General features: G+C 38.0%; 5 protein-coding genes across 5 annotated transcripts; 1 reads left to right on the top strand and 4 right to left on the bottom strand.

Moving 5' to 3' along the window:
• Positions 1–213: 213 nt before the first annotated feature.
• On the bottom strand, positions 214–1585 carry LOC113164079 (gamma-crystallin M2-like). The gene is made up of 3 exons (XM_026363197.1): positions 1568–1585; positions 660–902; positions 214–486 (listed from the first exon to the last, which is right to left on the bottom strand). Exons 1-3 carry the CDS (start codon positions 1583–1585, stop codon positions 214–216), a joined length of 534 nt encoding a protein of 177 aa, XP_026218982.1.
• Positions 1586–2823: 1238 nt separating this feature from the next.
• LOC113164282 (gamma-crystallin S-1-like) lies at positions 2824–4408 on the bottom strand. Its single transcript, XM_026363508.1, has 3 exons — positions 4325–4408; positions 3971–4213; positions 2824–3096 (listed from the first exon to the last, which is right to left on the bottom strand). Exons 1-3 carry the CDS (start codon positions 4331–4333, stop codon positions 2824–2826), a joined length of 525 nt encoding a protein of 174 aa, XP_026219293.1. The 5' UTR covers positions 4334–4408.
• Positions 4409–6246: 1838 nt separating this feature from the next.
• Positions 6247–7634, bottom strand: LOC113164175 (gamma-crystallin M2-like). Its single transcript, XM_026363337.1, has 3 exons — positions 7586–7634; positions 7231–7517; positions 6247–6522 (listed from the first exon to the last, which is right to left on the bottom strand). Exons 1-3 carry the CDS (start codon positions 7632–7634, stop codon positions 6247–6249), a joined length of 612 nt encoding a protein of 203 aa, XP_026219122.1.
• Positions 7635–9408: 1774 nt separating this feature from the next.
• On the bottom strand, positions 9409–10850 carry LOC113164508 (gamma-crystallin M3-like). The gene is made up of 3 exons (XM_026363833.1): positions 10836–10850; positions 10498–10746; positions 9409–9687 (listed from the first exon to the last, which is right to left on the bottom strand). The coding sequence occupies exons 1-3, from the start codon at positions 10848–10850 to the stop codon at positions 9409–9411; spliced, it is 543 nt and encodes a 180-aa protein (XP_026219618.1).
• Positions 10851–11481: 631 nt separating this feature from the next.
• On the top strand, positions 11482–12429 carry LOC113164507 (gamma-crystallin M3-like). Its single transcript, XM_026363832.1, has 3 exons — positions 11482–11490; positions 11699–11965; positions 12151–12429. Exons 1-3 carry the CDS (start codon positions 11482–11484, stop codon positions 12427–12429), a joined length of 555 nt encoding a protein of 184 aa, XP_026219617.1.
• The last annotated feature ends 1319 nt before the right edge of the window (positions 12430–13748 follow it).

Consider the following 13748-nt stretch of genomic DNA (forward strand, 5'->3'; position numbering starts at 1 on the left):
CTTGTAAATAACAAATATCTAATAATATTTTGTATATTAATGGACCTATGGGATGAATCCCTGTCCCATCCTGTCTTAATATTAGATAAAAACTCCAGAAATAAACTCACACCGGTTCTGCTGTAGTTTGTCTGCTTTTATTTGCAGTTGTGTTCAGTTAAGGAGAATAAGTGGGAGAAGGTGGTTTGGTTTAAGGTGTGGTCTTAAATTTCTCTAAAAGTCCACAACACGTCTAATGGAGCCCACAGATGGATGAAGGGCCCCCCACTCTGCATGTCGTCTATATTCGCCCTTTTCCAGTAGGTACTGGCGCCCCCTGTAGTTCGGATGCTCATAGAAGACCCAGACTCCATCCTGGACATTAGCTGAGTGGATGTCTCGGAAGCGCCAGCGGTCCAGCAAGTTGGGCAGGTCCTCACTGAACTCGATCATCTGACCGCTGAAGTCTGGACGTTCATAAATGCGGATCCTGTGCCTGCTGGAAGTCTTGAACATTGAGCAAACATGATATGGGTTAACAAGCGACCCTTGGCAAACAGATTCTGTTACATTTAGAGCCAGACTGGCTGTTTCAGTTTTCAGTGGGTGACAGCATACTTAACCTCTGTTATATTAACTCATTTAACCTGATACAGCATGTTTTTTTTGTTTTTTTTTACCTGTCTGATAAGGCGACAGGAGCGGACGGTGTCATTGAAGCCGTTCCAGCTCTGGTAGTTGGGGTATTCGCCTCTCATGAGGACATACTGGTAGCCCATATATTGGGGTCTCTCATAGATGACCCAGGCCCCACCGTCAACTCGGATGGAGTTACAGCGGCTGAAGTGGGTGCTGAGTTCAGGACAGTCACTGCTACATTCGTAGTAGCGACCCTGGAAGTTCTTGTCCTCATAGAAGAATATCTGGAAACAGGACTCACTCAGATTACTACATTTTCTAGTACAAGCAACAATCCCTTACTGGTACTTCTGTTTAACTACTACTACGAGTAAAATTCTACCATTGCCATTATAACACTATATACTGTCAACTTATGATGTATCTAAACATTACAAGGGTAATTCAAGTTTATTACAACATGAATTTTTCTTGTTTGTTTTACAACTGTGTGATCATTGTACTATTGTTGCAAAGAGAAAATAAATGAACAGAAACATGACTGAATCCTGAAAACCAGTACTGCACCGTATCTGCTTGTTGTGTAAATATATGCATGATAACGTGACAGATGCTCCAGTTTCAGTGTGTTACGCTGCCCCCAAGTGCTCAAAAAACTATTACTGTGCCTTTAAGTTTTTGTACAAATTAGTATAAAGATTGGTTTAGATAAGACTGACATCACAAACCCAATTTTATAAACATGTGCAGTTAAATCTACTAAAATGAAACCTTTGCACAAGATAATTACTAATCTAAAAATATATTTGTGACAAGAAATCACAATAAATCATCATGCTTTGCCAAAAAGCAACAGCTGCATGAGGGACATATATAACAAATAATCCACCAGTTAATTTGAGTGATATTACAGTACTACCGTGTTATGTTGTACAGTTATAGTACTCACCTTCCCTGTGCGCTCCATAATCACCTTATCTTTCTTGTCACCCAATCAAATTAAAACCACCCGTTCACACTGCAACAGCGACAGCCCACTTTTATATAAAGGCCGATGAAATGCATTGCCAGTAGAACGATTGTCATTCAAATGAGCTCTCCATTAACTTTGGCACATTAGCTGATGCTGCAGTTGTTTTAGTACATGGAGTTCATATGTGCTGTTTGATTGCTGTTGTGATGATACATAAGGTGAATGCTGAACGCAGTTCAAATAAAGTTATATTGCTGTTAATGCTTTTCTTCTATTTATCCCCACATCGAATTTCTCACACAGTTTTAGTGTTTTTTCATATAATATTATTTTTGGATTGAATACATAATATTCATTTTTAATTTATATGACATAATGTACATAGAATATACTGCATACGTCTTATTTTTATTACACACGTGTTAAATCTCATTCACAAATACAATTTCCGAGAACAAGTCTACAAACATTTTTTTAACTTGATGACAGCATGTGTACATATAAACTTGGATTGTGTTTTATTATAGTTTAACTATGTGCAGTATTATTTCCCCTCCTGTTTTTATTACATTATGTGTCTGTCCTCAAACTTAACCTCAGATCCGAGTGGCATTTGATTATATTTTAACTAATTTTAAACTTTTAATAACCTTTAACCATGATGAATCTTTTAAAATTCTTATTTCCATGGCTGTGTGAAGTCAAATACACTAATAAGTTTACACCAAGTGACAAATGTCAACAAATATTTAATGAAAGGGGGATTCAATACAAGTGAATTTTGTTTTGTTTTTTACATTTAAGTTTTTTTGTTTGTTTGTTTGTTTGTTGTCTTTATTGTTTTTCTTAGTGGTTTAAAACTTGTTCATTTCAGTAGCTTTGCTCTTCCTGTGTTCTTGACTTTGTCTAAATCATGGTATACTGAAGCACCTCCTGTTCTAAATGTATTTAGTAGTTAAATGTTTAAGTAAATACATGCTTGTTAACTATATATACCATATGATTAATTTGTGGAATAACTGTATCTCAAACATATATGTAAAGCCATGAGTGTTATAATAAATTATTAAAAAGCATTATTTAGGGGAATATATGGGGATGAGTGGCAAGATAAAAAAACTGTCTAACAGATGCTGCTTATAAAATAGGCAAAAAAGGAAAAAGAAAACAGTAAATCTTTTTGTAGTATGACTTTATTTTTCCAACATTTACTGTGTGCTAAGCCTTTTTGGCTACTGCTCCTTAACACAGCGGAGGGATCCCACACTTGGCTGCATGCCCCCCCACTCAGAGTATCGTCTGTACTCCCCCCTCTCCAGCAGGTACTGGCGCCCCCTGTAGCTGGGATGATCAAAGAAGACCCAGGCTCCTTCGAACACCTTGCAGGAGTGGACGTCAGGGGTGTGCCAGCTCTCGCGGAGGACTGGCATGCTGTCTGTCACCTCCATCGACTGTCCCTCAAAGTTTGGCTTCTCCCAAATCTTCAGCCGCCATGAACTCCCCACCTGAAAGAAAAAAATGGAGGAGGACACTGAACAAGCTTCTTTACCTCTTTTTTTAATATATCAGGAAAACTATAATCAGTTCAACTATTATGTTGATTTGAGTGTTAGTAAACTAGAATGATAGTGGCTTATTTCACAAATAGTGAAAAATGTCCATTATAATTTTCCAGAGATCATGGGTTCATGGGTTTTGGTTTTATCAAATCCAAAAGATCTTAATTACACATGACAGCAAATAAGCAGCAATTCCTTAATTCTGAAAAGCTGTAAACAGGGAATATTTGAGCTTTGTGCTTAAAAAATGATGATGGGATTAACCTGTAGCACAAGGGTTGGGAATCTGCAACAGCAGGTCATGTGAGTAATACTATGGTGTGTGAATGAAAACCTGCAAACTCATTGGCTCGTTGATTTCTGACCATGGATGTACACTGATTAACAAAGACGAATAAAAAACCCTAAACATTTAACATGTTGACATAACTACTGTACCTCAAGGTTCTCATCATATGGTCTATAAAATATAGACTTGGACTATATGTCATAGTCTTCATCAGCAGATGGGTTTCACTTCAAGGCAATGTGTTAACACAGTACTGGACCAATACCTGGGATAGTTCATCTGAGGATATGAAATACTTACTAACTTGCTTTCTTATTTGTAATTTGTTATTGTGAAACAACTGTGATTACAAACTTAGAGCTAATTTTGACTTGCTGTGAATCATTACAACTAAACTGGGAGTTTTTGATGCCTTCACAACTTAAATTATCGCAGGAGAATTTGGAAAAACGGACAACGAGGTGAATCATGCATAACTCACATTAAGTGGACTAAAACACTGGTCTGATTTATTGACCTCTCTTAACTTACATTTCTAATAATGCGGCAGGACCTGACGCTGTTATTGAAACCCAGCCAGTGCTGGTAGTCCGGATACTCTCCAGCAGTCAGCACATACTGGTAGCCCATGTAGTTAGGTCTCTCATAGATTACCCAGAATCCTCCCTCCACTCTGATGGAGTTACAGTGTCTGAAGTATGTGAGCAGGTCGCTGGAATCATTGTCGCACTCGTGGAATCGACCCTGGAAGTTTCTGTTCTCATAGAAGATGATCTGGAAAAGGAATAAAAATAAATCAATCTTAATCTTAATACAAAAAATAAATAATTTTTAAATAAAAAGTTGTTTTTAAATAAAAATGAAGTGCTAATAAGTGAAACATACCTTCTCCATAGTTAATATCAATTGGTTTGATGTGTTATATAAAACATTACAGCAGCCACCTCCAATATTCTCTTTATATAGAACAAGAACAATAAAACCAAGCACATGGCTTGCTTTGTGGGAACTGGATTATTCAATCAGCGATTCAATATTTAGCCAGGCTTATCACATTGTTCTGATGCAGTCAATCCCGTTTCCCTAAACAATGCAAACGCAAAGTGCAAAGCATCCCAAAGCCACTGGATGCAGCAGAGCATGCTGACAAAAACAAGGGCACTGCAGGGCATTTGGTTTGATATGAAATGCTTTGAGCTGAGTCAGTGACACAGCAGGAAGGCACCAGAGACTTTACAGAAGATACTGAATCATGGTTTTATATCATGCATAACTAATCCTTATCAAACTGGTTCCTTTCTTGACCTTGGAAACAATAATTTGCTGAATAAAACTATGCAGATGATGCTATTCTACATATAACTAGACATCTACCGAAAACTATGACCTGCAGCTGAAAGTTCCCCCTAAATTATACAACTAAATACAATGTGACTGTGCTCCAGAACAACACAGACTGTACACGTGTTTTCTGATGGCCCTAGTGTCAGACTGACTTCATTTGTCTTAACTCTTCCAAAACCATTTAAAATCACTGTTGCAAACATGGGATTGTTTAGTCACCTGACATATTTGTGGAGGTTGTGTTTTGAACCATGAGTTAAGTTTTTTTCAATAAATGCAAATGATTTACTAGAATAAATCCCATTGTCCTAATCCTCCTATAGTGACACAACCAGAACAATGTTTTCATTAGTTAAAATGATCAGATTACTGTTAACTGAGTGCACTGATGCTCCTCCTCCTCAATCTTTCCATCTACCACCTTAAGGTCAAACTTCAGAGTGCAAAAATAACTAAATCATCAGCATGCTGTTTATACTTCTTATCATAGCCTCTTTATGACGTACACCTGTACTTTATTGGCCACCGTATTTACGTAAATGAGGTGGCCAAAACATTGGAAACACCTTTCCAGATAGTGCACTCCAGTATGACTCCAGTATGACTCCACTATGACCTCAACAGTAAATATTTAGTAAAATTATCGCCTTTCTGACAGTGTCAACAAAAACTGAGACATTATAACGTCATGGCAGAGCTGCTGTGTCGAACTGCAGTAGAGTAGATTGTACAGGTGTTCCTAATAAAGTGGCCAGTGAGTGTAGACTGCAATTATCAGTGGCTGTTTCTTTTTATTTAAATAAATGACAGCAGATATATATATATATCAGTATATGCTGCGCTGCATTTATAAAAATACATACAATAAAAATAATACAAGCTAATTAAATTATTAATTAAGTAATTTCTTCTGTATATTAAAATAACCCAAACTAATTAGTTTTCATCTCAACACTGTTACACTACTGGTAGCTTCAAGGGAATCGTGCAGTTTCAGAAACTTAGAAAAGTCACAGGATTCGTTTTTATCTATCTTCTTGTCTAACGATGCATCACACAATAGACGTCACAGTACAGGACTTTTTATATTTGTTCTCTCTGTTTGGGTAAAATTATACACATCGCTGAAATAATTTAAGGCAGTTTTCCAGTTTCTCTGTTCTGTTTTTAAAGAATGATTAATGATAATCCTGAGATTTTGAGCATTTAAGTTGAAATCCAAGAAGACAACTGTTCCAGTGTTTATAATATACATAGTATAGGACAGTACAATTACTCCAAATATGAAGATCATTTTGTGATCACATAAAAATGGTCTTATCTACCCATAATGATGGTTCAGTAAAGAAGTAAAAAAAACAGCATGGGGTAAAGGTACAGGAAGTCAAACAGAACACAGAGTTTGCTTCTCATTTATTGATTGCTTTGCATCAGTGTAGTCATGTGAACAGGTCTTCAATCAGTTAAAACTCTGTGATCCTGCGGAAGGAGCCGACACCAGGTGAGGACGCCCCCCAGTCACTGTGCTGCCGGTACTCCCCTCGCTCTAGGAGGAACTGGTGTCCCCTGTAGTTGGGGAGGTCGTAGAACACCCAGGCACCGTCAGTCACCATGCAGGAGTAAGCCTCACGCAGCTTGTAGGTATCGTACACTGAAGGACAGTCATCAGAGCACTCCACCATCTGCCCTCCAAAGTCAGGCCTCTCGTACAGCCTCAGCTTCCAGGCACTGCCGTACACCTGAAACACACAAAGCATTTCCCTGAACTTAACTTGCTATTTGACATTTATAGTAGTGTCAACACAGTGCTTAAAAAATGAAGATTTGAAAATGGAAACATATTTCTAGAAATAAGTCAAAACACAAACAGTTGTACAAGAAAATCAAATTCCTGGGAATGTAAGTTTGTCTAATGAACACTGTCCTGCAAATGTTTAGTCCTGAGCTGTTTTCATTAAAGTTGCTAACTGCTGCTGAAAAAGAAGGGGGTGATGAGATTAAAGCAGGATATCTTAGGCTGTAAACCAAAACAATGGCTCAAAGACATCAAAAAGTTCTGCAGAGATGAGTGGCAATGCAGTGTTAGGTGATAATTCTCAGTCAAATGCTCCTTTCCCATTACACATATTCACACCACTCTTAAATATTATAAGTATTGGTTGACTGAACATTTCTGACAAACTTTTGAACTTGCACATTCCCCTTTAATATTTTCTTGGCTAACTTATTAGCAAAAGCTGCAGATTCCTGCCAAATGCGCCTGCTATTGTCAGTTTGTTTAGTCTGTTGGCTTCACAGTGTTCACAAAGCTTGGCCCTGAGCATTCCTGCTCTGCTGTTCACTGCCTAAACATATTTTCTAATGCTTTTCTACTTAGCTACAGCTACACATGAACCTAATATAGTGCAGCATTTGATATAAATGCCTGAAGAAACTAGGACTCTTACATTCTTTACAGCACGGCAGGATTTGACGCTGTCGTTGAAGGCCATCCACTGCTGGTTGTCGGCATACTCTCCAGGGCTCAGGACATATTGGAAACCCTTGTAGTTGGGTTTCTCATAGAGCACCCAGACACCACTCTCCACCCGGATGGAGTTACAGCGGTTGAAGTATGTGTGCAGGTCGGGACAGTCGCTGCTTAGGTTGTAGCAGCGGCCCTGGAATTTTTTCTCCTCATAAAATGTAATCTGCGGCAGAGGTAAGACATTTGAGCATTTTGTGAAACGGACAACTACAAAAACAATTGTCTTTAAAATACAGTGTTTGTAGGTTAGGTAGTTTTAATAGGTTTAATCTTACCTTCCCCATTTGGATGCTCTGTAGACCTCCTTCTTTGCTGCAGCCCCATCAAAGTATTTATCGATAAACAAAATGTGCAGAGTGTGGCAAGTCTTTGATACCCAAATGAGGTAGATTTACATATCAGCAAAATGGCTTGGTGCTGTTTGATTTGCCTTTGTTCCAGTCCAATGATGACTCTGTATCAAACACATGCCAGAACAGTGAAGGCAGAGTGTCAGTGTCACACAGTGATGGAAAGAAACTGAGTTTGCAGAACAAACAGACATCTTATGGTTTCATTCTTATACAGTTTATGTGTTCTTGTCTACTAAAATGACTGGACTCCTTGAGTTAAATGGTATTTACGTTGTGAAAGTACTGTCTAGAAAAAGTAGGGGCATCCATTTTTCAAAAATAAGAGTTCTGTGTAGTGAAAGCAGTTCACCTATGGATTTGAAAAACGCCCACTGGTTAGCTTCGGGAATAAACTGGCAGAAGACAACATTTGATGTATGGGATTTTCTAGTATTTTGAACTTTTCGGTCTTTCTTTCATTATTTTAAGGTCAGTTAAAGACAATGACAATTCAGGATATATTTGTGCTCACTTAAATGGTTAACTGTTAAATGTATTAGCAAACTTTCCTACAACTTCCTTGTTATGCAACAGCAACCGTGGACAATTTTAGGTCAGGGACTCTGTCTGTCTGTCAAATTTCTTGTTGATCCATAACAACTGAAGCATCTGAGATGCTTGTTATGGCTGATTTGACTATTTTGACATCCCATTTTCTAGCTCTAACATGCAGATTTATTTGGCAGAAAATGCACAATGCAATTCATTTTGACGACTCCACTTCTGGAAGTCTAGGAGAACAAATCCATGACATCAAGGTCTGCAGCTCAAAAACAAGCTTTAAAAAGTTTATAGAATAAAATAACATAAAATGAAGAATTTCAACTCAGACATCTCTGTACTGTCTGCAAATTGTGTTGTCATTGGACTAGACACACAAGTTCTTATAGATGTTTAGGTCATATCATCAAAAAATGAAGTGTACATAAATATGTGAAGCACTTTGGAAGAAAATACATCCTGTCAAGAAACAGTATGAATAAAGAAAACTGATCAAGGTCCAAGAGACTGGAACAGTCAACTAAGAAATATTACAGCCTAAATGAAGTCATCTTTAAAACCAATAAATCACACACTGAAAACATTCTTCTGTTTGTTCTTCTTTGGTTTTCAGGTTTTAGCCTGCATCATTTTCACGGTCCATTGGCATTTACATAAAAGGTTTTTGTGGTGTTTTGCTTGTTACAAATCCGGGACACAGATTTTTGTGGTAACATCCAGACCGGCTGCTGTAGTCCAGCTCAGTGTGATGTGACAACCAACTTGCACAAACTTTGCTTATGTCATGGAGCTACAATCAGACACTGTTTTAAAAGTCTATTCGTGTGTTAAAGTGTGTATGGAAAACTCATTTGCAGCAGCTACTGAACTCTTTTAATGACCTTATCATCCTTTCTACAGCCTCTTTACTTACTATCTACTATATGTTTAATTTTGCTTTTTGTACCTCACTCTTGAACATTAGAAGTTCCATAAAGAAAGGAAGAATTTTTATGACAGACCCTAAAACACAACAATAGCACACAAAAATGTCTCAATGTTCAGTGCTGGATTACTATTTTTTCATATGATGAGTCATAACCAGCTGCACATTGTGTGATTAATTATTTGCTTTTGGTAAGTTTGCACTGAAATCACATGCAGGCATCAGAAAAACTGGGTTTTAACTTGTTTTATTTTGCCTTTTAGTGCATTTAGAGTTGGAGTTAACAGGAGTCCATGATACGCCTGATAGAGCTGAACCTAGTGATGTTGCTCAGCCCCATCTCTCGGAGGTTCCTGTACTCTCCTGGTCTGAGATACAGCATCCTGCCTCTGTAGTTGGGCTGCTCGAACATCAACCAGTGGCCATCCATCACATTGCAGGACTGGCAGTCGGACATGTGCAGACGATCCATCATGTTGTCACAGTCGTCCGTCAGCTCGTGCATCTGGCCACCAAAGTTCTCCCTTTCGTACAGCCTCATTCGGAAAGGTCCTCTGTGCTGTGGATGAAGAAAGGTCAGGAAAATGACTATGGACTTCTGAACTGAGATGACAGTGAAAATTCAGTTGATTGATCTGCACATTGCTGGTGTAGATTTACACCCAAGCTGGTGTATGGAAGCTGAGAAAGGCTGCAGGTGGCTATTGTTTAAAATATATATATCGATCAGTTTCAAAACTGCTGATGTTAAAAGCTGTTTAATATTTTTTTCAGTAAGTCAGTAAAAATTGTGGCCAAGCCTGCTACATTTTGCATGTGTATTTTTTTTTCCTCACTGCAGCTTCCAGCTAACAACAAACTAGCACAAACACTGTTTATGTCTGTAGCATTTGCATCAAATTGAGCAGAATCACTGCACTGTTAGTATCCAATCTGAAGTTGGATTTTTGAGAAAACATAATAAACTCAAAACCCACTTACAAGGTTTTCAGTTCCTTACCAGTTCATTAATACGGGCTCCTTTAGTAAATGGAGCCTGCTCAGGTGTTTTCTCATCACACTAGTTCTAGTTTTCTGTTTTGCTACTTGAGCAGCCTCTCTTTGAAAAACACTTGTGAAATACACTCAAAAGCTCTGGAAAATGGTGAGTGGCCTTTGATTTTAGAATATTGCAGAATCCTGCAAAGTCAGGAATAAACATTCCTGCTTGATGAAATAATTGTTTTTATATTTGTGTATTAAGCAATAAAAACAATTTCATGTCTTAATTCATGCACTGCTAAATAGATTTACTGCAAGTTAATGTCTTGTTCTTGTTTTTTTTTTTTGGTGTCATTCATGCAATGACCTAGTATTGCAGTACTGTTACCGTGGGGATCATGCGACAGGATCTGATGCAGTCACTCATGCTCATTCCCATCAGGCGCTGGTTGTCTGGATACTCGCCCCTCCTCACCAGCATCTGATGGCCCATGAAGTTGGGCTTCTCATAGACCATGAAGAGGCCGCTCTCCACCCTGCAGGAGTTACACCTGCTCAGGTAGGAGGTGAGCTCGGGGCAGTCGCTGCTGGTCTCATAGGAGCGACCCTGGAAGTTCCGGTCCTCATAGAATATGATCTGCAAACAACAATGTGAATTCATTAAATATCATTTTGACTATTGTGGCAATGAGTTTTCACTTTAAATGTATTCAATGTTTCACTTACCTTGCCCATGGTCATGATATTAGTGAGCTAATCTCAGATGTACGGCATCAACATCGACCCTTTTCCCTTTTTATACATTGCACAGCCGTACAATTTCCACATGGCTTGTGCTGAAACCTTTGAGTCATCATTCTATATTGTGGCACAGAGCTGCACTATAGCGTAGCAGATGTTACTGCATGTCAGAATCTGCAATAGTTATTGTGAATGGAATATTGGGTTTCATGCTCGGATCCAGTAACTTCAAGTGTTTAATTCAAATCTCTTCTCTGGAAATCTATGTGGTGTGAATGTTAGACTGAAACATGGGACAGAACTTTGTTCAAACACTTATTATATTCAACAAATCCCAACATGTACTGTCTATTCCACACATTAATCATGCTTTTGGCCTGTAAATAAATTAATTTGTCATCTTAGGATCATTTTGCTTTTTATATGACCTTACATGACCTCCCTAAACTACATTAAACATACAATAAAAAATATGCTTCTAGTGTGCTGTAAAAGAATGACTCCCGCCCCACGTGAACCTCATGATGAGTCATGATGTTTCACACAAAGGTGTGCAAGGTGGTGTGCAGCTGATAGTGTATATAAAAGTGGGGCCGGATTGGCATCATATACAAAAACTAAAACCGTCACCATGGGCAGGGTAATGTTTTATTTATTATAAAACATATGCTTTTATAATCAAGAAAATAATAATACCATAATAATAACATAAAAATAACTTAATAGTGTCCAATAAATAATGATGCAAACTGAAGGATGGGTAATGTAACAAATCAAATCTTAGCGTCCTATTCTAGTAGTGTTATTTAATTATTGTGCATTTCTTTTATGTTTTTTTTTTCCTGCAGATTATTTTTTACGAGGAGAGGAACTTCCAGGGTCGTTCCTATGAGTGCAGCAGTGACTGCTCTGACATCCACATGCACCTGAACCGCTGCAACTCCTGCAGGGTGGACAGTGGCTGCTTCGTGGTGTACGACCGCCCCAACTTCATGGGGAATCAGGTCTTCTTGAGGAGAGGGGAGTACTCTGATTTTCAGCGCATGGGGAGCATGATGGGAATGATGGGCATGGCGGTGATGGATACTATTCGATCATGTCGTATGATCCCCATGGTAAGACGTTTTGGTAACCGCACACAGTTTTCAGACTTGATTCACTGTACTTCACATCAAAGTCCATGAGATGCTTGTTAGGTTCACTGGACACTGGAGACCTCTGAATGCAGAACAAGACCCCCCCAAAAAAAGCTCTTAAAGAATATTGATTGATCGTTTCACATCTTGTCTTCTTCCAACAGCACAGGGGACAGTTTAGGATGAGGATCTATGAAAGAGAGAACTTCGGGGGCCAGATGCATGAGCTGATGGACGACTGCGAGTCTGTCCAGGATCGCTACTACATGTCCGACTGCCAGTCCTGCAACGTGATGGACGGCCACTGGCTGATGTTTGAACAGCCCAACTATAGAGGGCGCATGATGTACATGAGGCCAGGAGAATACAGGACCCTCAGAGACATGGGAATGAGCAACATAATGAGAATCAGCTCCATCAGACGCATCATGGATATTTGCTGAATGTTGTTCATTTTAAGAAACTAAGGGTCAAAAATAAAAACACTTTGAAGTATTTTTTGCTTTTGTTGTTGTGTCAATTAAAATTTAATTTTACAATATAGAAGGGGTGCAAATAAAAAGGAATCATAAACATTTACATTTTAAATAAACAACAAACAAAGCCTTCAATTTATATTGTGTGGATGATAAATTCAATACCAGTGAACACTGAGAAGAGCTGTTTCATTCTACCACACAGTGAAGGTTTTTGAACCTTGATTTTAAATGTTTGCATAGTTTACGTTCACACCAGACTTAATAAATTTCCCCATGATTCTTCATTACTACAATAATTCCTTATGTAGTAACACCGACGTGAACATGAATGTGATGTGTAACCATATTCTTAGACTGTAAATTGAAAACATTCATTTTGGGTCGACTTTGGCCACAGTACAGTTATTTTGTGCACATTATTACATACATATTTTTTACATTGACAATAGATTATTACAAAACTTTGTAACCCGTTTGCTAAACCTAAAGACAAACAAGCTGAAGATTTTTTTTTTTTTTTTAGATGAATTTTTGATAGAATATAAAATGTGCATAGCTCATTGTAATTCTCATTGTAATTTGGCATGTCAGGGTTCTGGTTCAGTCTGCAGTACTGATAGCATTTTACAGGAACCACTGGCAACTTCAACAAACAACAAAATGATTTCCTGCTTTTGGAGTTTCCTAGAGGACACTTCTGCACTTAAACTGCACAAAAATCTCATAATCTAACACACAATCTAACATGCAATTAACATCTAACAGGCAATTAGCATGTTAATAATAATCTGTAATAATCTTTGTAATCTCATACTGTCTACAAAGCATGAAAGACGTTTATCATCATTGATGCACTGAAAATGCATAGAATTTATGATCTGCTCATTACATTTTTTGGCCAAGAGAGCACAAAATAACACCATCACAACTGTTGAAAATTAAAGTGAATTTGGTGGTAATTATATGATAATGGTCATGGTCATGACTCCTGTGAGGTATGTGTGTTACATTTGTGTGAATACCATTTAAATATTTATGGCAAAATCACATAACCTTATGTTATCGCAGGAGAAGTCCGAAAACTGACTTTAATGTCATTTACATACCAATATCTATAAAGAAGTTGCTAACACTAGTATAATGGTCACACCAGCATGAGTGAGGCTGTAGCAGCAAAAATCCTGAACTGGACAAGTGTGTGCTTTATTTGTTAAAGGATGACTGTATTATTTCACATTTCAGAAGTTACATATTTGTTTGCATAATTTCCATTTAGTTTTATC

This window comes from Anabas testudineus, chromosome 2 (assembly GCF_900324465.2).
Source record: "Anabas testudineus chromosome 2, fAnaTes1.2, whole genome shotgun sequence".
Taxonomy (NCBI): domain Eukaryota; kingdom Metazoa; phylum Chordata; class Actinopteri; order Anabantiformes; family Anabantidae; genus Anabas; species Anabas testudineus.